Source organism: Oncorhynchus clarkii, chromosome 12 (genome assembly GCF_045791955.1).
Source record: "Oncorhynchus clarkii lewisi isolate Uvic-CL-2024 chromosome 12, UVic_Ocla_1.0, whole genome shotgun sequence".
NCBI lineage: Eukaryota > Metazoa > Chordata > Actinopteri > Salmoniformes > Salmonidae > Oncorhynchus > Oncorhynchus clarkii.
In genome coordinates this window covers 35,340,556-35,365,258 of record NC_092158.1, presented here as the reverse complement: position 1 = coordinate 35,365,258, position 24,703 = coordinate 35,340,556, and the positions used below count along the sequence as shown (strand labels likewise).

At 42.9% G+C, this 24,703-nt stretch overlaps 1 protein-coding gene and 1 non-coding gene across 6 annotated transcripts in view; one reads left to right on the top strand and one right to left on the bottom strand.

Annotated features, from left to right (window-relative positions):
- LOC139423107 (ABR activator of RhoGEF and GTPase) overlaps positions 1–24,703 on the bottom strand; it is a 213,019-nt gene that overhangs the window by 58,944 nt on the left and 129,372 nt on the right. For all 5 annotated transcript variants that reach the window (XM_071174759.1, XM_071174758.1, XM_071174760.1 and 2 more), the window contains 9 exons: positions 24,487–24,627; positions 22,899–23,020; positions 19,084–19,252; positions 14,456–14,578; positions 12,137–12,212; positions 11,878–11,982; positions 8,860–8,934; positions 2,378–2,475; positions 2,071–2,202 (listed from right to left, as the gene is read on the bottom strand). In XM_071174759.1, the coding sequence (XP_071030860.1) occupies positions 2,071–2,202; positions 2,378–2,475; positions 8,860–8,934; positions 11,878–11,982; positions 12,137–12,212; positions 14,456–14,578; positions 19,084–19,252; positions 22,899–23,020; positions 24,487–24,627 (1,041 nt within the window). The remainder of the gene's footprint in view (positions 1–2,070; positions 2,203–2,377; positions 2,476–8,859; positions 8,935–11,877; positions 11,983–12,136; positions 12,213–14,455; positions 14,579–19,083; positions 19,253–22,898; positions 23,021–24,486; positions 24,628–24,703) is intronic.
- trnag-ucc (transfer RNA glycine (anticodon UCC)) lies at positions 11,354–11,429 on the top strand. The gene has a single exon. It is a non-coding gene; the product is annotated as a tRNA-Gly (tRNA).

Below are 24,703 nucleotides of genomic sequence, written 5' to 3'. Positions count from 1 at the left end.
CAACAGCACACATCCAGTACCCCCAACAGCACACATTTCTGTTGTATCCCCGGACAAACATACTTGATTCAGTTCATCAAGGGCTTGATGATTAGTTGACAAGTTGAATCAGGTGTGCATGTCCAGGGCTACAATATAAATGTGTATTGTTGGGGGTACTGGAGGACTGGAGTTGGGAAACACTGGAGTAGTGTAAACTGCATGTTCCCAGAAAGCGTTAAAACCAATCAATCATACTTGATAATACTTCAGAGACTCTTAGAGCGGTGGTTCTCAAACCTCTCCCCAGGGACCCCCAGCCGTTCCATGCATTTGATCTATTCAAGAGCTAGCACACCTGATTCAACTTGTCAGCTAATCATCAGCCCTCGAATAGGTGAATAAGATGAGTTAGTTCAGGGCTACAACAAAATTATGACATGTCTGGGGGTCCCTGAGGAGCGGTTTCAGAACCACTGCCTTAGAGGCTGTCAGGAGAGGAAGAGGGGTATACCACATGCTGGGACAAAATGGATGACACATATGGGCTATGATGACGTCACCATAACTCAAGTACCTGACATCTCAGAATGCATAGCATAGCGAGAGAACGTGGACATTCCTCAGTTACTAGGCAGAGTTAGTACGAGGACCATTCACTTAGACAGGCCAGACACGCTCTCACTAGAGGCAAATAAAACCTGCTCAGTCCAAACAACTTTTCTACACGTTGTCAGGGAAATAGAAACAGGCAACCATTTAAACAGCTCAATAAAAACTAACTCTCTCAAAATTGGACTGCCAATGAGAGGGCAGCTTGGAGTGAGATTCTTTGCTATACTTGAAGAGGAAGAGAAGCATTGACACGCCAGTCAAGGACAGAAAACAGACACACTTCAAAGATCTAAAGAGATGCTGAGTGTAAAATAAGTAATGTAAGAAGATTATGAACAATCTAGGCTAATAGTTTGTTATTTATATAATAGACATCTAATATACCATCTAAGTATATTCTCCACACAACACTAGTTGAATCGTTTGGAGAAGAACGCTTTAGCTGTGACTTGTCTTAAAATGAATCATTTTTCACTCAGTATTTCTAGTTTGCCCCACTTTCCAGACTCTTCCATTTGAGAGTGCTCGGTATTCCCATGACGACCAGGCAGTGAGCTTGTTTCTACCTGAAAAAGCTGTTCTGTAACAACCACCAACAACACCAGTGAATAGTTGACACTGATTTCTGTGTGGGAGTAGTGAAAAAACTACACTCAGAAAAAGCAGGTTAAGGAACTAAAGAGTCAAACTTGCTCCAAGCTCACCTCTAGCTACACTACGATTGCACCACTAGAGAAATAAGCAACAATACAGTACTGTGGATTCTTTAGTAATACTCCTTTAATAATCCTCAAAGTTGACCCAGATTTAGGAGGAAAATCAAAGATGGCGGACCCTGGGATAACTTAAACAGGCCTGAAGAGGAGAATAACTATCATTAAGATGACAGTGGAAAGTCACAACTACACTACGCAGCTACAGACAAAATGAAAAGAGTCAAGCCCTACTTGACATTATGCAAGAACAAGGAGTCTCTGGGAAATCCACAAATAGTGGCCTCTAATTCTCCCTTGTCAGAGTCATGGTGGTACAGTGGTTGTGGGAAGAGACTACTGAGACTAGTCTTAATAATTAACCACAGATAGCAATGCACAACCTTCCCAAACATGTTACAGTCACAGGACATTCTGAGAGCGAGGAATTTTTTAAGAGTGTATTTTCCCACAAGGAAGGGGAAAACCTCCCATGTACTCAGTCTCTAACACTCACTCTCTCTCTGGTCCTCTTTCTCAGACAGTTAAACCAACCTACCCACGTCAAAGTAGTCCACCACAACAAAACCCAACTATTGCACACAAGAGACCAGACAACAATAAGAGTGAGTCACACGCTGGGGAATAGTCTGAGCTGAATGCATTGCTCCATGGCTTTTGGTACTGTATGTTTCTGTGAGGGTCCATAAGTCCATACATGCTTATGGATGAATTATACAGCGAGTTTGAATTCATGATGTGAGGGTTGTCCCTCTCTCCTTACCTGCACCTGGCCCTTGCCCATGATGATGTCCACAATCTCATTGTCATCCTTATTGAGCTTGGTCTTGTCGTAGCATTTCTCGTAGCACAGGATCCGCAGGCACTGAGAACCTTCCAGCTCGATCTCAAATTCCTATTGGACAACAGACAGGAAGGACATAATAATAGGGTTCAATTTTCTATTGGGCCAAATAACAGACCGAATGATGGGAGTATTGGATATTGAGTTCAACGTCCTGTTGACAGCATGACTAACTGACTGAAATACGATCTGAACATTGGAGCTCTGATGAGTGTTGGTCTCTCACCTCGTTCCACTGTGGTTCAGTGGTGTCTCTGAAGACGCGGGTCTTGGCCTTGCTGACAAAGTAGCCATAGGAGTCCACCTCCAGGGTACAGTACAGATCTGAACAGGACACAGGAGTCAAAAATCACAATGAGTGAATCTAAAATAATCAGCACTTATAACACAATACTTACAGTAAATGGATAGATATTTTAATATGATCGTACCACAATTGTGTAGAGCTAGATCATGTCTATCAATGGTCACTGACAATTAGTTTCTCAAGCTCTTACCACCTAATGGTAGAGGCCTGTATTACTGATAGAATGAATAAAGGCACACACACACGCCCGCCCGCCCGTCCGCCCGCCCACCCACCCTCAGGGCCAGGTATTCCCTTCAGCTCAGCAGAGCATCAGCTAGGCTAATGTACTCATGTTTATGCTAATGCATTAGTCTCCATAGGCCATTTATCCAGATATCCATTACAATGTCTCCCCTGCACTGGTCTAAGAGACCTCTCTCTCCAGCCCCGCTAGTCCCTGGGGTCTCGACTGCTCTCTGACAGCATGATGGATGGTTACCCACCCTTACCCCTGGGAGGTGTCACGGCTGCACACACAGTCACATCACCCACGCACAGAACTAGAGACAGTGTTTACACTGTAGTACATAGTGACACATGGCATAGCAATATGAAAACAATAGCATGACCCATGTCTGTCTGGGTTTAGCTCATAGACATATCAAGATCTGGATTAGGTTAGGCAGACTTGTGGACTCGAGCCTCAAGACTCGGGACTCGACTTTGACTTGAGACTTGAGACTATCTGGCCAGGGCTTGTAATGTTTTGTCACTCATTTTGTGGCACAGATAATACGTGGATTAATCTACACGCAGACAAAGACAGCAACAGAATCGCCCTTACCAAAAAAAAGAAAACTGCAACAGATTGGCTAGTGAAACGCACACTCGGCACTCTGATTGGAAACTGTCAATCAACACAGGTTGGGCGAGCTAGCGAACAGAATGCTGATTTGCTGTACAGCTATAAAATGCGCAAATGTCAAAATTTAGGGAGTGAGGATTGCCATAATATATAAATATGCAGCTCCAAAAAGTGTTTGGTGATCAAGAATGTTAACTGTTAACTTTGCAAGCTCATCGGAAATGGGACAACAATTACTAGCATAGGACAACTGGTATTTTGGTATGTAACAATTGCTTGATATTTATAATTTACTTATGAAGCCTGCATTTGGAATTTGTTCAAAATGAATCACAATGACGGCCTACCCCAGCCAAACTCTCCCTTAACCCGGACGACCCTGGAACAATTGTGCGCCGCCCAATTGGACTCCAGGTCACGGCCGGTTGTGACACAAACTGGGAAAGAACCAGGCTCTGTAGTGACTCCTCTCCTTAGCGCTGCGCCACTCGGGAGGTAAATCTATATTCCATCTAATAATGCAATAACTGCTTGCGATTCATCATTCCATTACCTTACTGTTAATTGCAACACGTAGACATTTGTTTCATATTTGATAGGCCTACTACGATACATTTTCCTTTCATAGCCAACCATTTCTTACCGTGCTATGAGTGAGCGTGATGTTTATAGCGCACATGAACGTTCAAAAGACTCGAGGTAGAAGTTCTGTTTATTTAATTAAATGTAAAGTTTCCTTAGTTCATATTTCCTGGGCTATGTCGGAGATCCACGTGTCTGTGTCCTATATCGCTGTCATTTTTGTTGTGCGCAATATACGCGTGCGCGCCTCAGTACGCATAGAAGTAGGCTACGTGGCCTGCTCTCCACGCTTTGGAGTCAGAACGTTGAATAAGATAACATGATTGTTCCTTGTATGCATGGTGTTGAAATATCATTGTCGGATTAAGATGAATGTACCAATGTAACAATATATGTGGAAATAACCTTTTATGTTGTAGAACCAGTTTAATGGTTGCAATTGCCAATTGGGTAAAGGTATGGTCTCGGGGCCAAGTGTTTGTATTATGTAGGCCTACCCGTTTGAGCTCTTGTTTGATAGATTCGATTTGGTTTCTCAAGGGGAAGCTGTACAGTCTTGCCAGCTGCCAGTGTCCGTTTAGATAGGTCAGGTTAAGCCTGATATAGAGGCTATTTCTTTTGGGCTATGGCCCATGTATATTTGGTTAATTGACTTGTATATTTTGTATGATATGGAGCTTTCACCATTGGATCACCAAGACCCGTAAATAAATCCACACTGAGCACGTCAGCGGGTCAACCTGCCTTTCCTTCTGCTGATTGTCAACCTGCCTTTCCTTCTGCTGATTTCATGCTAGAAGGTCCATATTTTACAATTCCATAGGCTAATAAAAACATGTCAAAGACAAAATAATGAAAAGGGCTGTCCTGTCCTGTAGCCTTGATAAATAAGACAAATATTTGTAGCTGATCAAGTCGTTGCAAATATAGATTTTGATTTTACTTGACTTGAGATTTGACTTGAAAACTTGTGACCCAACTTGACTTGGCTCTTAGAACGTACAACTTGGAATTGACTCGAGTCTTTACCCATTCTACATGGGACTCGACTTGAGACTCGGAACATCTCGACTTGAGACTTGCTTTTGACTCGAATAATAGTGACTTGGTCCCACCTCTGGGGTTAAGGTATCTTACCAACCAAGCAAAAGGATCCAAACTGGAGAGAGGAAGGGCACGGGAAGAGTATAACTGATCATTTTGGGGGTGTTTTCAAAATGGAGTTCCGCTTTAGTAATTAGACACATCCGCTACGTGGGTGACTATCAGAGTGACCTGACAACCAATGGCTGAGGAGGAACACACACTAACTACTGTCTGTATCACTTCAACTCAAAGTCAGAGTCCCGAATGGAACCCTACTCCCTATATAGAGCACTACATTTGACCAGAGCTCTATGGGCCCTCTATGGGTATGGAATAGGGTGTAATTTGGGACGCAGTCAAAGTATGGGAAACTCAAGACTACTGGGAAATAAATAGTATTGGACAGTGCTGCTGCACTGAAGTGAGTTCAGAGTTAGACAGGGTAGTTTATCACTGTTAATGCTCACAGAAATAGCATTTGGCTTCGTTAAGAGAAAGAAAACATATCGGAAGCACAACTCCCTGCTGTGTCAGATTTACACCTCTGTCCCAAGCACCTTTCTGAAAGTTATGACTGTTCAGACTTAGTGTAAACCCAACATCACTAAGGGAAACATTCATACATCATACTCCTGGGCTACTTTTATCTCAAAGTTTATTTTCCCTTCAAATCTGAACTAGGTTTATTGTCCTGGACCTGAAATCCTACAACTAAAAACAGGGCCAGAAGGAACATATTTAGAACTTGTTTTAATGTGTGCTAGTAGTGTTGCCAAAGAAGCCTTCAGAAATGTGACACAATGAAAATGAGAGCTGGCTTCTGGTGGTGATTGGTTGAATAAGCCCTGAGGGCTGTCATTTTATTAGGAGGCCTCTTCCTGCCCTCATGAATCTGGTGGTCAGTGAGGAGTCTTACCAGTCAAACACAGGTTAATGGGTACCATCCTGATTCTGTCCAGACGACCTGGAAGTTGACCCCTTCTCTGTGTGTGTGTGTGTGTGTGTGTGTGTGTGTGTGTGTGTGTGTGTGTGTGTGTGACCTCTTCCTAATCCTAGCCTGCAGATATGTGTTCATTGGTAGGTGAAACAGTGGTCAGCAAAACCTGAGACTAAAACAGTCATTCTGAAGACTTAAAGCAATCAGTACATCTAAACTGGGTCTGAAAGAACAACACGACCTAGAGACAGGGAGGAGGGTTTGTCTGCTTTATGGTGTGTGTGGTGTGTGTGTGTGTGTGTGTCTGTCTCCCTGCCTGCCTCCCAAACACAGCTCCCGACTGTAACATGATGAATCTACTTCTTCATTTAGAACTTATTGGAAAAAAAATGGAATTCCAAGGAAGGAACATTATGAAGAAGGAAATTGTCTTATCAAATGATTTTTAATTGGATCCGGGATGATAACACTAACCGTTGCATGAGTAAAGGATGCAGGGAGGGCTGGATTACATTATGCATAGAGAGGCAGAGATGAGAAAATCTCTCCCCTACATAAAGTTCAAAACATGACATACACTGAGTGTACAAAACATTAGTAACACCTAATATTGAGTTGCACCGACTTTTGCCCTCAGAACAGCCTCAATTCGTCAGGGCATGGACTCTACAAGGTGTCGAAAGCGTTCCCATGTTAACTCCAATGCTTAAACACCTCTATTCTAGGTCAATGTTTTCCTCTTATTTATTTTATTGTATTTGGGGGGGGGGGGGGGGGGGGGGCAGTAGACTCTTAGTTACTTCCTCTGACCCACTTTTGAAACGTTGCCCTGAGCTGAAATGTATCTCTGCTTCCTATTGAAAGAAACTACGGGTGGCAGTGTTGATAAGATCGTTTTAATAGGACATGTTTGTACATAATGCAGTTTCTAAAAACAACCCTGGAGAGGAAGTGTATATCCCCTAACTCTAGTGTCCAATAGGAAGGACTGGAGGCACCGGATGTTGTAGTGTTACGAGCTATACATACAATAGTACTGTATACAAGTACACAAGAAAATACACACACACACAACACATACAGAATCACCAACACACAGGCACAGACTCTTATGCAAGGAAGCAAATGGTTGACATACGGCTTGTACACACAATACGCTCGAAAGATAGAATCAGAGCAACACAAAATTGAAGGGCAGAGCCCGGGGAAGCCGACAATAAAACTCAACACATGAAATATCAGATCCACATACGGTCCACTATACTATACTCAACTATACTCTATCATACTGTTGAACCAGGTTGTTGGGGTTCAGAGGTGACTTGGTCTCAAGTATGTAGGTGGCGTAACTGCATCATTATGCTAGCTACGACTAGCTACCATCCACTACATACACATAGGAGACGCTATGTACCCGTGGAGGGGTGTTTAAACTAAAACAGGAACTCTTACATTTCAGAGGGCAGGATCCATCAGGACAATGCCATGGTAAACATACTCCCCCAGCCCCTGCATATCAGAGGGGCATGCCAATGGTACGGTCCATGAGAAAATGGAGGGAAAAGTACAACCAAACCACTTCAACATGCTCCTTCATTTTTAAACAATTCTGCCCACTCTGCTCCGGTGAGGATCAAACAGGCTTTCAGTGGAAACAGCTTTCCATTTTTCCCCCAATCCATTACACAATAAAACCTCTCTGAAGCTTTCATAAGGTACACTACAGTACAGGCTGCCATGGTATCTGAGGCGGAGGCATATTTCGTTGGGTCTTTTTTTTCTGCTGTGGTGATATTTGAACCGATGCTTCTTGTGTAAAAAGGTAACAGGCAGTGGAGAGTGTTGAGTGGAGCAGCAGCTGTCTGGTACAGACATATCTGAGCCACTTGGGGGCTCTCTGACATCATATCCCCCTGATAACACATACAGGCAGTCATGGCTAGAGCCATCCCATGCACGCACCAGGTAGGGGGAGGCCAGGGCTGAGAGACAGAGGGGGGAGAGAGAAAGCGAGATAGGGATGGAGAGAAGAGGCTTCTCCTGGCCTTCACTGTCTGTTTGTGTGTGTGTGTCCCTTGAGAGCTCGGCTGTGGCTGTGTAGGGACTACGCTGTTCCCGTTAGCTCTCTTTATGGAGTAGCTGTGTCCCTGACGGCCCGAGCATCAAAGGAGCCACAGGAATGTGACTTTGGTCCAGAGCTGCTCCTCAGGGACTGGCCCTGTAGCTTTCTTTCTCTTTCTCTCCACTTCAATCTCGTCCTCCATCTCTCCCATCCCCACATTTCCTCCTTTCTCTATATATTTTCTCTCGCTCCCCACCGCTCCCAATCGCCCTTCCCTCTTTCTCTCTCCCACTTTCTCTCGTGCTCTCCCTATCCCTCTCATGCTCTCCCTATCCCTCTCATGCTCTCCCTATCCCTCTCATGCTCTCCCTATCCCTCTCATGTTCTCCCTATCCCTCTCTTTTACCAGGAGAACCCCGGCCACAAGTCATTAAGAGCACGAGGTAGCAGTTGCACCGAACTACAGATTTGGGATCAGATAGCCCATTACTCCAAGTTCTTAACCATGAGGGGGGTAAAATAATACCTGACCCTGTTTCAGTGGTAACTTCTACCTCTGTGCTGGGGGTCTATGTTGTGGCCTTGTAAAAGGCTTTACTGTGGAGAAGAGAACCAGTGTGCAGGGACAGACATGGTAACCATGAACCCTTTCTCCCTGTCACCTCTGTCCTCTTTGTTGGTTGTGGCACAAGCTGTAAATGATATGCTCGAACCATCAAGAAGTGCTGAGTCAGAAGATGAACATCCTGGTGTCGGGCACACATACAATAGCTGAAAGATGCTGACAGACACGCGTGCGCATCCAAACACACACACACACACACATACATACACACACACGCTGAACACAGTGCAGTACAAGCCCAGTATGACAGAGAGAGACTTACTGGCTGACTCTTTGAAGCCTTTAGCAGAGTGGACGATCACATGGAGGAATCCATACAGGCCTGGGGTTTCTTCATCTGGAATACACAACACAACGCAGTTAGTCACCGTCTGTCACACCCATTATCATTGACCTGGATGTGACCTGGGACAATACATTCTCATAACCTCGAGGGTGCATCGCAAACGGTACCCTATTCCCTTTATAGTGCACTACTTTTCACCAGGGTTCGTAGGGGACCTCATAGCCGAGGGTACATCTCATTCGCAAAGAACAGTGTAGTAGTATATATTTCAGGGAATGATTGTGTGTGTGTTCGTGTGCTTGTGTGAGGTATTCTTTCAGGTAGACTAACTGAAGCCCCATGTGGGAGCAGGAAGCAAAGAGGATGAAGAGGACTGTGTCCACACACACACACACACACACACACCTGTGGTAGATGGAGGAGCTCAGGTTTAATCACACACTCATTCATCTTAATGTGTGACCTCTACACCAAGGCATCCCATACAGCTGTCCCACAACTCCCTAATTTCTCTGTGACATTAGCAGGAAAACAGGAGGAATCATTTAGCCCCATAGTGTATGTATCTAAGCCTTAGACTTAAATATTCACAAGCATGTTCTTGGGTGGCCCTTGAAAACACACACACCAGCCTACACACACAATCCAACACACTCACACACCTAAGCTTCCCCTCTCTTGTCCCCTGGCCTCCGCATGATTATGTTGCAGAGGCCTGCGCGTTTCCTGGTAAATAAACAGGGGGTTGAAACTGGAGATGGCCTGTTTGGAGCGCCCTGCAGGCCCATCGGGTCATGTTCTGGACCACTACGGAGATGAGAGACTAACAACTGAGTCCTGGAAAAACAATATGTCACGTGTATGTACGGTGCTATGGACTGTATATGTCCAGTCACAGACAGGTCATGCCACCAAGAGAGAGGGAGTAGCCAAGAGAAGATCTACTCCAGACTCTAACCTTTATCCCCCCCCCCCCCCCCCCCCCCCCTCCTCCACTGCTCATTATCAGAGATGCTACTCTGCCTGGATCTTAACCACAACAAAAATACTCAAAGCAGATGGTAGTAATGACATGTCAATGTGTATTCCTATAACCCCCTAATGGTTAAGGTTAGGACCAGAGTTAGAGTAATCTGATCCTAGATCTGTAGCTAGTTTCTTCTACCTGGTCACTATAATGGCCCGTGTCAGACAGAGCGATGGTAACGAGGGAATCACATTCCTCCCCCGGCTTGTTTGATTTGAGCCCCTCTGCTACTCCATTTAATAATGTCATAGCATGGTGTGTGTCTGTTGTGGGTGTTGAACGTATGTCAAATGCCAATGAACTGACCTGGAGACTTTGTTTTTGCAATACTGTGCTATAAAGTGACTACCGATGAGAAAGAATGTAAACCTGTGCTTTGCTTAACCACATTTCAGATCCCCTCTAAACTGGAGAGAAAACAAAAGTGTTTGATGCGAGTATAAAGGGAGTCGCTTTGACAAGCTCAATGTAAACAAATCAGAAAGTCATTGCCTGCCAGAAGCAGAACTTCAGGTCATCACAATTGGGGGAGGGGGGTGCACTGTACCATCAAAATACACAGTGTACAAAACATGCTCTTTCCATGACAGACTGACCAGGTGAATCCAGATGAAAGCTATGATCCCTTATTGATGTCACCTGTTAAATCCACTTCAATCAGTGTAGATGAAGGGGATGAGACAGGTTAAAGAAGGATTTTTAAGCCTTGAGACAATTGGGGCGGCAGGGTAGCCTAGTGGTTAGAGCGTTGGTTGCAAGTTCAAATCCCCGAGCTGACAAGGTCGTTCTGCCCCTGAACAGGCAGTCACAACCCACTGTTCCTAGGCCGTCATTGAAAATAAGAATTTGTTCTTAACGGACTTGCCTAGTTAAATAAAGGTAAAATAAATAAAAAATTGAGACATGGATTGTGTGTGTGTGCCTTTCAGAGGGAGAATAGGCAAGACAAAAGATTTAAGTGCCTTTGAACGTGCAACAGTTTCCCATGTGTATCAAGAATGCTCCGCCACCCAAAGGACATCCAGCCAACTTGATAACTGTGGGAGTCAGCATCCCTGTAGAACGCTTTCGACTGTTCTGACTGTTCAACTCAATATTAGAAAGGTGTTCCTAATGTTTTGTACACTCAGTGTATATCACCGTCTGTAATCATGGGTTTACAATGCTGTGGCCAGACTCAGATAATCATTATGTGACTTGTAAATATTGTGGCCAATTTAGATTTATACTACAGTACATGATATCCAACTTACTAAACCAAGTCTAGCAGAAATCTAGCAAGATGACAATGTATCATTCAGAGTAAGCAAAAGTACAGGAGCAGAAACACCCTTGCCTTGCAAGAAAACATGTTTGTCTTTTGATAAAGATAGTATATCTCTAAGGAAGCTACCATGAACACCATGACTGTGGGATTGCACCCCCATTTGTGGTGCATAGTGGGGTCCCATGTGGCTCAGATGGTAGAGCTTGGCACTTCCAATGGCAGGGTTGTGGGTTCGATTCCCATGGGGGACCAGTACGAAAAAGTACACAAAAATTGTCCTCTTACTACTGTGTCGCTCGGGATAAGAGCGTCTGCTTAATGACGTAAATGTAAAGAAGCACTGTTTATGAAGACCTCATGAATGCGTTCTTGTTTGTTTAATGTGTGAGTGCAGCGGTATAACAGTGTTGTGTATGAGTGTGTGTCTCCCTGCAATTTCCTGTCCCCCAGTGCATCCTGGGAGCTCAAAGTGGGCCTCCCAGCTGGCTTTAATGTAACCCCAATCCAAACATCCCATCTGAACCCTGCTGCAACACACACATGCCATGACACAGGTTATCATTAGATGAGAAACACTATGTAACCTAGATTCCTTACCAAACCATTTATATTTTTGTGCTGACAAAATAGGAGATATGTTTGTGGTTTCTTAACTCCAAACAGAGGGGAAAGGAAGGAGAGGTGAATGCGTGTGTACTACCGTCTTTATAACTGGTGACAGGAATGTTGTGGACGGTTCGGAGTTTGAAGCAGGAGCTGGTGAGGACCTGCAGCTCTACAGAGCTCAACTGACACGTCTGCAGATCTGAAGACACAGAAACACACCATTAATAAACCTGAACATACAGCCAGGCCATTGGTTTTTAAAATTTGCATTGAAGGCATTGAATCCATGGCATAGTTGTTTTAAAAAAAAACTATATCAGCCTGTCTGCTCACTCTCCTGACTCTTCCTGTACCTTTCCTCTGTAGTTTCTGGATGCTCTCCCTCCACTCTGACCTCTCATAGTCTGAAGACAGGAGGAACAGGTAGCTCTGAGGACAAAACAGGGGGAAATCACATTTTATATGACAACAGCTCCCTCCTGTGGTGGGAAAGTAAATCATAATAATAAATGTATTGGGTTTATTTAGAGCTTTACAAAGTAAGGGGAAAATCACCTCATCCACCACCAATGTGTAGCACCCACCTGGGAGATATATGGCAACTATTTTGGTGCCAGAACGCCCACCACACATCAGCTAGCATGGTGGAGAGATGAGGAGTGATATACAGAGCATTTGGAAAGTTTTCAGATATCTGGATTTTTACCATATTTTGTTTACGTTACAGCCTTATTCTAAAATTGATAAAAATTGTTTCATTTTTCAATCTACACACAATACCCCATAATGACGAAGCAAAAACAGTTTAGACATTTTTGCAAATTAATTATAAATAAATAAACGTTAATATTTAATTAACACAAGTATTCAGACCCTTTACTTTGTTGAAGCACATTTGGTAGTGATTACAGCCTCAAGTCTTCTTAGGTATGAAGCTACAAGCTTGGCACACCTGTATTTGGGGAGTTTCTCCCATTCTTCTCTGCAGATCCTCTCTGTCAGGTTGGATGGGAAGAGTCGCTGCACAGCTATTTTCAGGTCTCTACAAACATCTACAGATGTTCGATCTGTTTCAAGTCCGGGCTCTGGTTGTGACACTCAAGGACATTGAGACTTGTCCCAAAGCCACTCACGCGTTGTCTTGGCTGTGTGCTTAGGGTCGTTGTCCTGTTGGAAGGTGAACCTTCGCACCAGTCTGAGGTCCTGAGTGCTCTGGAGCAGGTTTTCATCAAGGATCTCACTGTACTTTGCTCCGTTCATCTTTCCCTCGAACCTGACTAGTCTCCCAGTCCCTGCCGCTGAACACATCCCACAACATGATGCTGCCACAACCATGCTTCACCGTAGGGATGGTGCCAGGTTTCCTCCAGAAATGACGCTTGGCATTCAGGCCAAAGAGTTCAATCTTGGTTTCATCAGACCAGAGAATCTTGTTTCTCATGGTCTGAGAGTCCTTTAGCTGCCTTTTGGCAAACTTTAAGCGGGCTGTTATGTGCTTCCATCTGGCCACTCTACTATAAAGGCCTGATTTGTGTAGTGCTGCAGAGATGGTTGTCCTTCTGAAAGGTTCTCCCATCTACACAGAGGAACTCTGGAGCTCTGTCAGAGTGACGATCGGGTTCTTGGTCACTTCCCTGACCAATGCCCTTCTCCCACAATTGCTCAGTTTGGCCGGGCGGCCAGCTCTAGGAAGAGTCTTGGTGGTTCCAAACTTCTTCCATTTAAGAAGGATGGATGCCACAGTGTTCTTGGGGACCTTCAATGCTGCAGAAATGTTTTGGTACCTTTCCCCAGATCTGTGCCTTGACACAATCCTGTCTCGGAGCTCTACAGACAATTCATTAGACCTCGTGGCTTGGTTTTTGCTCTGACATGCACTGTCAACTGTGGGATCTTATATAGACAGGTGTGTGCCTTTCCAAATCATATCCAATCAATTGAATTTACCACAGGTGGACTCCAAACAAGTTGTAGAAACATCAAGGGTGATCAATGGAAACAGGATGCAACTGAGCTCAATTTCGATTCTCATTGCAAAGGGTCTGAATAGTTATGTAAATAAGTATACATTCGCAAAAATGTCTAAAAACCTGTTTTCGCTTTGTCATTATGGGGTATTGTGTGTAGATTGATGAGAAAAAAAAACGATCTAATGCATTTTAGAATAAGGTTGTAACGTAACAAAATGTGGAAAAAGTCAAGGGTTCTGAATACTTCCCGAATGCACTGTATGCCAATTAGGAATGAGGCCAGGTTGGGAATTTAACCATCCTACTCATACGATAAGTGTCAATGGATTTTTAATAACCACAGAGTCAGGACACCCGTTTAACGTCTCTACCGAAAGACAGCACCCTGCGCAGGGAACTGTCTCCTTCACTTCCCTGGGGTATTGGTCTCCTTAGACCAGAGTGAAGAGTGCCCCCTACTGGCCCGCCAACACTACTTTCAGCAGCATTTGGTCTCCCATCCAAAAACCGACCATGCTTAGTTTCAGAGGCAAGCCAATCAGTGGGATGCAGGGTCGTATCAGTATATTAGCATTGCAGTCATGGACATAGTTGCTAACCACAGATCTAGAATCAGATTACCCAACCCCCAGTCTTTATCCTAACCATTGAGGAAGACAATATATCTGATCCCAGGCCAGTGGTTGCGTAGTTGCAGCTTACCTTGCCATGTTTGTTGTGTATGCGGAAAGGGATGGTGGGAGAGTGTAACAGCAGCCAGGACTCCTGCTCGTTCATCTTCTTCCTCAGACGCTCCACATTTCGACTCTGGCCCTTTAGTGCTTTCTACACACACACAGAAACAAACAGGGCACGCAGTATGTTAACATACAGTTTGTTATACTGCAGGGATACTCAACTGGCGGCCTGCGAGCAAAATCTGGCCCATTTATTAATTTAGACTGGCCCTTTGATCAATTCTGAACACTAATAAAAGATACGCAACAAAAATCCCAACCAAAATCCGACGTTCAGTGCCAAAATGATAAGCACTAATGTGGTTGTCTATTGTGTGGTTGTCTAGCACTTTTCTAGCACCTATGTGGCATGTTTGTTTTCTGTTCATATGAATTTGGCTATAGCGTTTGAAATAACACATATGGAATCATGTAGTACCCAAAAAAGTGTTAAACAAATCAAAATATATTTTATATTTGAGATTCTTCAAAGTAGCCACCCTTTGCCTTGATGACAGCTTTGCACACTTGGCATTCTCTCAACCAGCTTCATGAGGTAGTCACCTGGAATGCATTTCAATTAACAGGTGTGCATTTGAACAATCACTTGTGTTGTGACAAGGTAGTGTTGCTATACAGAAGATATTTATTTGGTAAAAGAAGTTCATATTATGGCAAGTACAGCTCAAATAAGCAAAGAGAAACGGCAGTCCATCATTACTTTAAGACATGAAGGTCAATCAATGCGTAAAATTTCAAGAACATTCAAAGTTTCTTCAAGTGCAGTCGCAAAAACCATCAAGCGTTATGATGAAACTGTCTCTCATGAGGACCGCCACAGGAAAGGAAGACCCAGAGTTACCTCTGCTGCAGAGGATAAGTTTATTAGAGTTACCAGCCTCAGAAATCAGCAAATTAACTGCACCTCGGATTGTAGCCCAAATAAATGCTTCACAGAGTTCAAGTAAGACACATCAACATCAACTGTTCAGAGGAGACTGCGTGAATCATGCCTTTATGGTTGAATTGCTACAAAGAAACCACTGCTAAAGGACAACAATAAGAAGAGACTTGCTTGGGCCAAGAAACACAAGCAATGGACATTAGACAGTGGAAATCTCTCCTTTGGTCTGATGGGTCCAAATTAGATTTTTGGTTCCAACCGCCATGTCTTTATGAGACGCAGAGTAGGTGAACGGATGATCTTCGCATGTGTGGTTCCCACTGTGAAACATGGATGAGGAAGTGTGATGGTGTGGGGCTGTCAGTGATTTATTTATAATTCAAGGCACACTAAACCAGCATGGCTACCACAGCATTCTGCAGCGATATGCCATCCCATCTGGTTCTCTCTTAGTCCCACTATCATTTGTTTTTCAACAGGACAATGACCCAACACACCTCCAGGCTGTGTAAGGGCTATTTGACCAAGAAGGAGAGTAAGTGAGTGCTGCATCAGATGACCTGATCTCTACAATCACCCGACCTCAACCCAACTGAGATGGTTTGGGATGAGTTGGACCGCAGGGTGAAGGAAAAGCAGCCAACAAGTGCTCAGCATATGTGGGAACTCCTTCAAGACTGTTGGAAAAGCATTCCAGGTGACTACCTCATGAAGCTGGTTGAGAGAATGCCAAGAGTGTGCAAAGCTGTCAATAAGGCAAAGGGTGACTACTTTGAAGAATCAAAAATCTAAAATAGACTGATTGTTTAAAACCTTTTTAGTTACTTCATGATTCTATATGTGATATTTCATAGTTTTGATGTCTTCACTATGTCATGACTTGGCCTCATAGGCAAAGGTTTGAACACCAACACTCATGGCTGGCCAGTTACATGACTGGTCGTAAATACCGGGCAGACTTTCTCTTCCTGGCCATGCAGTATTGAGGGAGAGAACCTCCATGGAACAAAGGAGTCCTCCTGCCAAAACTCAAACATCCAAAAGTGGAGAATGAAACAATATTCCTAATATAAAGAATGTGTGAAATGGTTTGGGGGGGGGGGGGGGCTTAAAGAACCATCATGTCAAATTCGTTAGGAATTTGTGATGTTAATAAGTCCACTAGGGTCTTGTCATTGCATCATGTTAATACTCAGTGTATAATCTATCCTGTGTGTGTGTTTATGTATTTCTGTGTGATTTTTTCATCAGTTAGTAAATAAATAATTAAGCCAATTTGTGTAAGCTGATTCATCATGAAGACTTGGGTTTGTGTAGATTTATAGGATATTACGACGTTCAGAATGAGAGTGAAATAGGAGCAAATGATTAATGGATGAAGGATAGTATATCGAGATATTCTGATATGAGTTAATTCGGGAAACGGTAACTCAAATGAACTTTTCCCGTGGTGCCCCAGATTACTACTTAATTGTTATATGATTTAATTGCAAAATAATTTAACGTGGTATGTAATTATTCGATGAACAGCCGTCATCACAACAACTATTATTATTAATGTAGAAAATAATAAAAATAATGAAAAACCCTGGAATGAGTAGGTGTTTGTCCAAACTTTTGACTGGTACTGTATCTTTGTATTATTTGTTGAGATGCTTAGTTTTCAGATCATTTAAAAAAATTACCTAATTACTTTGAAGACGCTTTCGATAGTAACAAAAAAAAATATGGCGAGTGAGCGTTTAATAATTATCACATTTTTGGTTTCCACCTCGACTCAAGGTGGTTGAGCGCCCTCCACTTCTTTTATAATTACGTTTAGCAACATTTCATGAAAAGTGCTTTATTGGTGTGTGTGCATTGCTTTTTTATACAGTTCTTCCAAAGAATAATCGAATGTGTAAAATGTCCCGCCCCCACATAATTAACCTTTTGTTATTTATTACATCTGTCCCCTGGAAGAATATAGTTTAAAGCCCTGTTTATACTGGTATCACAACTAAATCCTACACACTGTACAATCAACTAAACCTGAATTGTACCGTGTGTGTTTGACCATGAATAATGATTTGGTATTCCAGAGATATTTGTAAACAAGGGAAATGACGGCTACATTTTGTTCACTAGAATTTACAGTGTGATGCTTGATAACTATTCCAAGGAATTTCCATGTCCTTGTTCTCCAGAATCTCCCTTCCTACACACCCTCCTCCAACCCATCCCTTGACAGGAAGCAGAGTCAGGCCATGCCCTGGCTGTAATCAGTTCAATCAGCCTTTTCCGGCTCTGATTAGGGAAGTCAGTCAGTCTGCCCCTACTGTATGACCCACTGTAGCAGTCTGGTATCAACCTGGAAGCACAGTGCCTGTATTCATAAACCTCTAAGAGTAGTAGTGCTGATTTATTATCGATCCTGATTATTTATGCCTCGTCACTTTTACCCCAACTGCACCTACATGTACATATTACCTCAACTACCTCATACCCCTGCACATTGACTTGGCAGTGGTACTCCTTGTATATAGCCTCATTATTATTTTATAACTATTTCCTTATTTATCAAAATGCTAATGACTTTCTAACTCTGCGTTCTTGGGAAAGGGCTCGTACGTAAGCATTTCAAAGTAAATTCTACACCTGCTGTATTCAGAGTATGTGACAAATAAAATTTTATGCTCTCCAAAACCTCCTAAACGGGTATTTACTATGGACGGAATCACCGGATGCTGAAATAAATACAGTCCTGTATAGTAACCATTAGCATAAGTAGAGGTTGCTGCTGGAGTGTGATGGATTAAATAAAAGCAGCAGCGATCAGCTAAAGCCAAGGTGGTAAATCAATTTAAACCTATACAGTTTCTAGGTTACGGACTCCCAAGGATTTCCACAGTAAAATGACAACAAAGGGCTGACATAAATAAGTCTATTGTGTTGAAGAGGTAAAGAGTTGAAGGGAAACTGGACAAGGTGATCTCCGGGAACACAGTCATCCTCTAAGGACCTGTGTTTATATGACAGCTACAATTAGATGGCTATCGCTGTTCCACTGTACTCAAGTTCATCAGAATTAACAAACTTCCCACGGGATAGCTTGAGTGTTTGTGAGTGTAGATACAGTGAGGGGGTGGATTGTGTGTATGTATATGGGTGTACTATATAAGTGATTCACACACTGACGTGCTGACTCAGTCCAGGTGACCTGGAAGTTGACCCCTTCTTGTGTTTGTGTGTGTGTGTGTGTGTGTGGCACACAGATCTCTAGTCTACAGTCGACTTGTCTAAGAGTGGAAGCGATGAGAGGAACTGTTCCAATAACAACAACAGTAGTGATAAAGCCAGAAGAACCCAGCCTAATCACCCAGGCAGGCAGGCTGGTTCTAGCCTCTGATAGAGAGAGAGTAAGACAAACACAGACCATAGGGCTCCAGGGAGAGACACACCCAGGGAAACCAGCCCAGAATGGGGCAGCCAGGCTGGGCAGGACACTCTTCCTCCACAGTGCCTTAATGGCCAGCTGACCATGACCTGGCCTGACACTGAGTGGGAGGCAAGGGAATCACCACTATTTTGGCTCAATTTACAACTATTGGGTTTAGTTTGAGTCTAAAACAAAGCAGTACTGGATACAACATCAAAAGATAATCTGTTCTTTTAGACTTACCTGACTAAATACATTTTTTTTTTTTTTTAAATAAACATAATATAATCACCTTTTCCTTCTGGATCTCGCTCTTGATGACAGAGATCTTGGTCTTCATCTCCTCAATCTCGTGTTCAGGCAGAACCTGGATATGGGGCAAGACGTCCGAGTCATCCAGCAACTGGAAGGTCAGGTCTGCCAGGGGGATGTACCACTTACACTCATACTGCTGGTGTCTCCTACAGAGGGAGGTGGAGAGGAGGGGAGAGAGAGAGAGCTCGATATCTTACATATATTTAAGAGGAGGCAGGAGAGACAAAGACAATAAGGACCTACTGTAATTAGGGATCACAGCAAAGTTGGGAAAAATATTGTTATTCTTAGATTTCTTTTTTGACATGGTAAAATAACTCAAGCATAGATTAGTAACTTTAAAAAAACTATTTGGCATACAGAAACTTGAGGCCATGTGTAACTTGTTAAAAAATAATGACACCGATTGGCCTATAAGTGGCACTGTTATTAGCAGTCTCACTTAAACCCTCATATCCGCCGCGACATTTGACCTAGAGACTTGAAACTTTGTATTTAGGCATCTTTCCTCATGCTGAAGAAATATGCCTCAATAAGCAATAAGGTCCATGAGGATAGATTTTCCTCAATCTTGCACAATTTGGTAAAAAAAAAGTTTTTATATATTTTCATGAACCATACATCAGATTGACTACCGATTTGGTATATAGGCTAAATAAATTAGCCTCTAATGAATTTGAGAATGATTAGTTTCTGCATTTCTGCATTCAAAGTAGGCCACAGTACCAACCTACAGCACTAAACTTCACTTGCGTCATGTGGTATAGAGAGATGTGGTATAGAGAGATAAACATGGTAATGCTTTCACTGATTGCATATAAAGGAAAATAAATAATGTGAGCACTATCATGTAGGAACTATATACCTCAATTACATCGTAACCCTGCACATCAACTCGGTGCTGGTACTCCATGTATATAGCCAGGATATCATTAATCATTGTACATCTATTTTTTTGTGTTCTATATTTTTGATTATTTCTTGATTATTATTATTATTTTTGATTATTTCTCTTTTTTCCTCTCTCTGCATTGTTGGGAAGGGCCGGTAAGTAAGCATTTCATTGTTAGTCTACACCTGTTGTTTACGAAGCATGTGTCCTTTCTGTCATCCTGTGAACCCCGTTCATCGCTGCTCGCAGTTAAATTTAGATATCTCTATTGGCCCTGTAAAGGAGGAGGGCAATACCCACCATATAATTCATCATCTTCTATTTGTCTTGCTTTATGCAATATCATGCGTCTTTTTTGAGCCATATTCCATTGTGCTCAACACCATAGGATTTAACTTAAACATATCTCCCCTTACTACTCTAACTCCTTATGTATCGTAGTATGAAAAGATTGCTTGACTTGAGGAGATCCCATATTAAACACTCAGACACAGAAAGACTAGTAAATGCGTGTTCAGCACATCCATCAGGTTATACAGATGCTCACTAATGTTGTCGGAGATGTTTTTGTATTCCCCTAACGAGCATTTAGTATCATTATGATTCCTGGAGGCAGGACAGTAAACTCATTAACACAGGAATACATTACATCACAGCTCCAAACGTGTGCAAACCTGACGGGGCGGGAAATATGACAAGAAAAATAAATGTCCTGTTTTTACCCCCAAAGTAAAACAATGAAAAACAAACAAAGAGTAGTATAACTCTTTCATGTTTTAGATTAGCATTTTTCTTTGGCTAGTTAAATAAGTGTTTTGTCAGTATTGTACTATAGAGGGACAGAGACAGCAGATACCTCTATTTTCTCCCAATATATACCTTCACCCCCTCTTTTGCCTGCAAACATCCCTCAATTTGTTTTATAAGACCTCCTCTCCTTCTTAATACGGGGTGAGATCTCTCCCCCTTTGTAAGCAAACCCTTTGTCTCAGAGTGGTCCATGGGGTGTTATACGCTGTTGTCTCTAAGGTGTGGATCTGTATTCACGCACTGTTTACATGCCCAATAAGACTTTAAGATGATCTAGAGTCCACTTAATAAACACTCTCCCTATTACAGACCGAGGTAGAGCTGATTGTCTCTGCTGCTGTTGAATAAAATCTGCATATCTAATCTCCTCCCATCCGTCCACAGCACTTTCACAGACCTTGTTTTCCATAATCACATGGATTACATCTTCATTTACATCTCTACATTGGGAAATGGTGGTATATTATACACCAAATCTGTAGGAAAATAATGATGGTTATGGAGTCGATATAACATTATAGAAACATTAATAATCGATGATGATTGAGTGGAGATAGAGGGATTGAATGGGATTCAGGTTTCTCAGTGAGTTAATACTGATGATTAGCTATCAACTGGATAGCGTGTTTTAATAGGCTGTTGGCCTAATCCTATGGTGTTATAGTCCAGACCAGAGGACACATACAGTAGGCTGCATCTCAAATACAGTACAGGTGCATCAAAGCTGAGACAGGTGTTTTTCAGTCTCTCTATCTCAAGGCCATCATACTGTTAAACAGCCATCACTAGCCGGCTACCACCCGGTTACTCAACCCTGCACCTTAGAGGCTGCTGCCCTATATACATAGAGATAGAATCACAGGCCACTTTAATAATGGAACACTTGTCATTTTAATAATGTTTACATACTGCTTTACTCATTTCATATGTATATACTGTATTCTATTCTATTGCATTTTAGTCAATGCCACTCCGACGTTGCTCGTCCTAATATTTATATATTTCTTAATTCCATTCTTTTACTTTTAAATTTGTGTGTATTGTTAATTGTTAGATACTACTGCACTGTTGGAGCTAGGAACACAAGCATTTCACTACATCCGCAATAACATCTGCTAACCATATGTATGTGACCAATAACATCTGCTAACCATATGTATGTGACCAATAACATCTGCTAACCATATGTATGTGACCAATAACATTTGATTTGAAATGCCACCCTATTCCCTATGTAGCTCACTACTCTTAACCCCACAGTGGACTATATAGAGAATAGGATGCCATGTGGGACCCAACGACAGACCGCTAAAGCTACAGACCATAACAGAGTGATTTACAGACTGGTGGTAACCATGACAACGGTAGTTGTCTGTGTGTCCTTCACACTGAGGTAGAGGGACAGCAGCGACTGTCAATCACAATGAGCCCCAATCACGCCAACAACAGTAACCATGCCATTGGAGGCAATCCTTTAAATTAAACACTTAATCTAAGGCAGTGTATGTGGTCATTCCCAATTTACACACACACACGCGCACACACACACACGCACAGCCTCAGGCCCAAGCACCAGATTGAGACCAGATTGTAATACATTTCCCAACATCCCTACATCCACTACGGCAATGTGTTAATATTCAGCCCTATACGAGCCCTCTAATCACTATTCTAAATCATTTCTCCACAATAGTCTATCCAATCCCGAGGCTTGAGTAAATTTATTTTTAATTTGGGGGGGGTAAAAAAATACCAACCCCTGGTCTGCAGCACCAAAGGCATCACGTGTGACAACATTCACATTTTCAATTAATAGTCTTCCTTTTTTATTATAACATCAGAGAATACTTCAAATGGAGGAAATAAAAATAGCAGTGAAAAAGAAAATCCCTTTGGAGCAGGACTGTCATTCATCCTGATACACTTTCATATCACAGACACATCAGAACTGACATGATAGGAGCATATAACACTGGAGACCACTCAAAGTGTGTATGATCTACGTTTAGGCACAGTGAATACCACAGTGGGTACTGTAGATAGCTGAATGTGCATGTGTTTGTGGTGATACTCTGTGAGAGTTAACCTACCCTGCGGAGGTCTTCTTCATCTTGGCACAGAGCAGCAGGTCTGTGAAGAGGAAGACATGACGCAGCTTCCTGGAGCCCTCTGACACCTCCACCAGGAAACCATCCTTCACCAGCTGACGAGCCTACCAGGGAGAGAAACGGCATCACTTCCTGTGGCACGCCCAGCACGGGGCAACTAGCCTAGCCGTAAACATTCCCTTTCCACCAGGATATACTGTAGGAGGTATAGGTCAGGGTTCAGCAATACGAAAGAACTCGCTTGTTGTCTATATTTTATGTCTTTTACATATAAAATATGTAAAATTGGAGACCTTTATCTCCCTCACCAACTTTAAACATCTGCTATCTGAGCAGCTAACCGATCGATGCAGCTGTACATAGTCCATCGGTAAATAGCCCACCCAATTTACCTACCTCATCCCCATACTGTTTTTATTTATTAACTTTTCTGCTCCTTTACACACCAATATCTCTACCTGTACATTACCATCTGATCATTTATCACTCCAGTGTTGTTAATCTGCTAAATTGTAATTATTTGCCTACCTCCTCATGCCTTTTGCACACAATGTATGTAGACTCTTTATTTCTACTGTGTTATTGACTTGTTTATTGTTTACTCCATGTGTAACTCTGTGTTGTCTGTTCACACTGCTATGCTTTATCTTGGCCAGGTCGCAGTTGTAAATGAGTAACTTGTTCTGAACTGGCCTACCTGGTTAAATAAAGGTGAAAAAAATAATAATAATAAAATCATCATCAGTGATGGCGGTGTTACAGCAAGATAATCATCAGCTAAAGTAAGCCACTCAGAACTTGAAACGCTCCCCCTCTCTATCGCTCTATATCTGTCCATCTCTGGAGAGCCAACTAGGAAAGCTAAAATAAGGCAGAGCTAAACACGAACTGGAGTAAATCAGGAAAGCCTGAGCCAAAGAGGGCAGAGAGAGATTTCCATTTAACTGGTAACAGACAGACTGTAACGAATGGAGAGATGACTGGGAGGTTAAGAACTGAGCTGACTGAATGGAAAACGGATAGAGGAAGAGATGGCGGGAGAGAGAGATGGGGGAAGAGAGAAAGATGGAGGGAGGATAGCTGAAGAGAGGGGGGAGAGAGAGATGGAGGGAGAAAGGAGAGGTAAAGCGCAAGGGGGAGAGATGGTGGGATGGAAGGAAAGGATATACTCAGAGAGAGAAGGAAGGAAGGAAAGGATATACTCAGAGAGAGAAGCATTAAGAGGAGAAAAGGCTGACATGTGGAAAATGACAGAATGAAACAATAAGGCAGTGTTAGAAAGAGGGAGACATCAAACAACCCTGCACTGCATGCTGGGAGAGAGAGAGAGGGAAAAGATCAAAAGATGCTAGAGAGAGAGGGCGATCGAGAGAGATGAAGAGAGAGGAAGCTGGTAATGAAGAGATTGAGGATGTGGGGGTAGGAGGAGAGGACAGATACTGTGGGTTTCTCTCTGACCTCAAAACACATTTCACAAATGCATTGGCACACTTCCCCAAGGTTACAACAAGAAGTTCTGAAAAGTATAAAGTAGTCTATTAAAATGGCGTGTCTGTGTGTGTCACCCCACCTCTCCCTTAGGCGTGGTGACGGCGGTCCTGCGGGGGTCAATCTCTTCGTTGATGGAGGACAGGAAGTTCTGGGAGATCCTCAGAGCGTCCTGCAGCAGGGGGAAGTCTGGGTGGTCCTTAGGGGTGTGCTTCAGCAGGTCCTACAATAACACACAGAGCGAGAAAGACCATTAGATCCCCCATCCAAAAACAGAGAGAACCACATCCATTAAAATG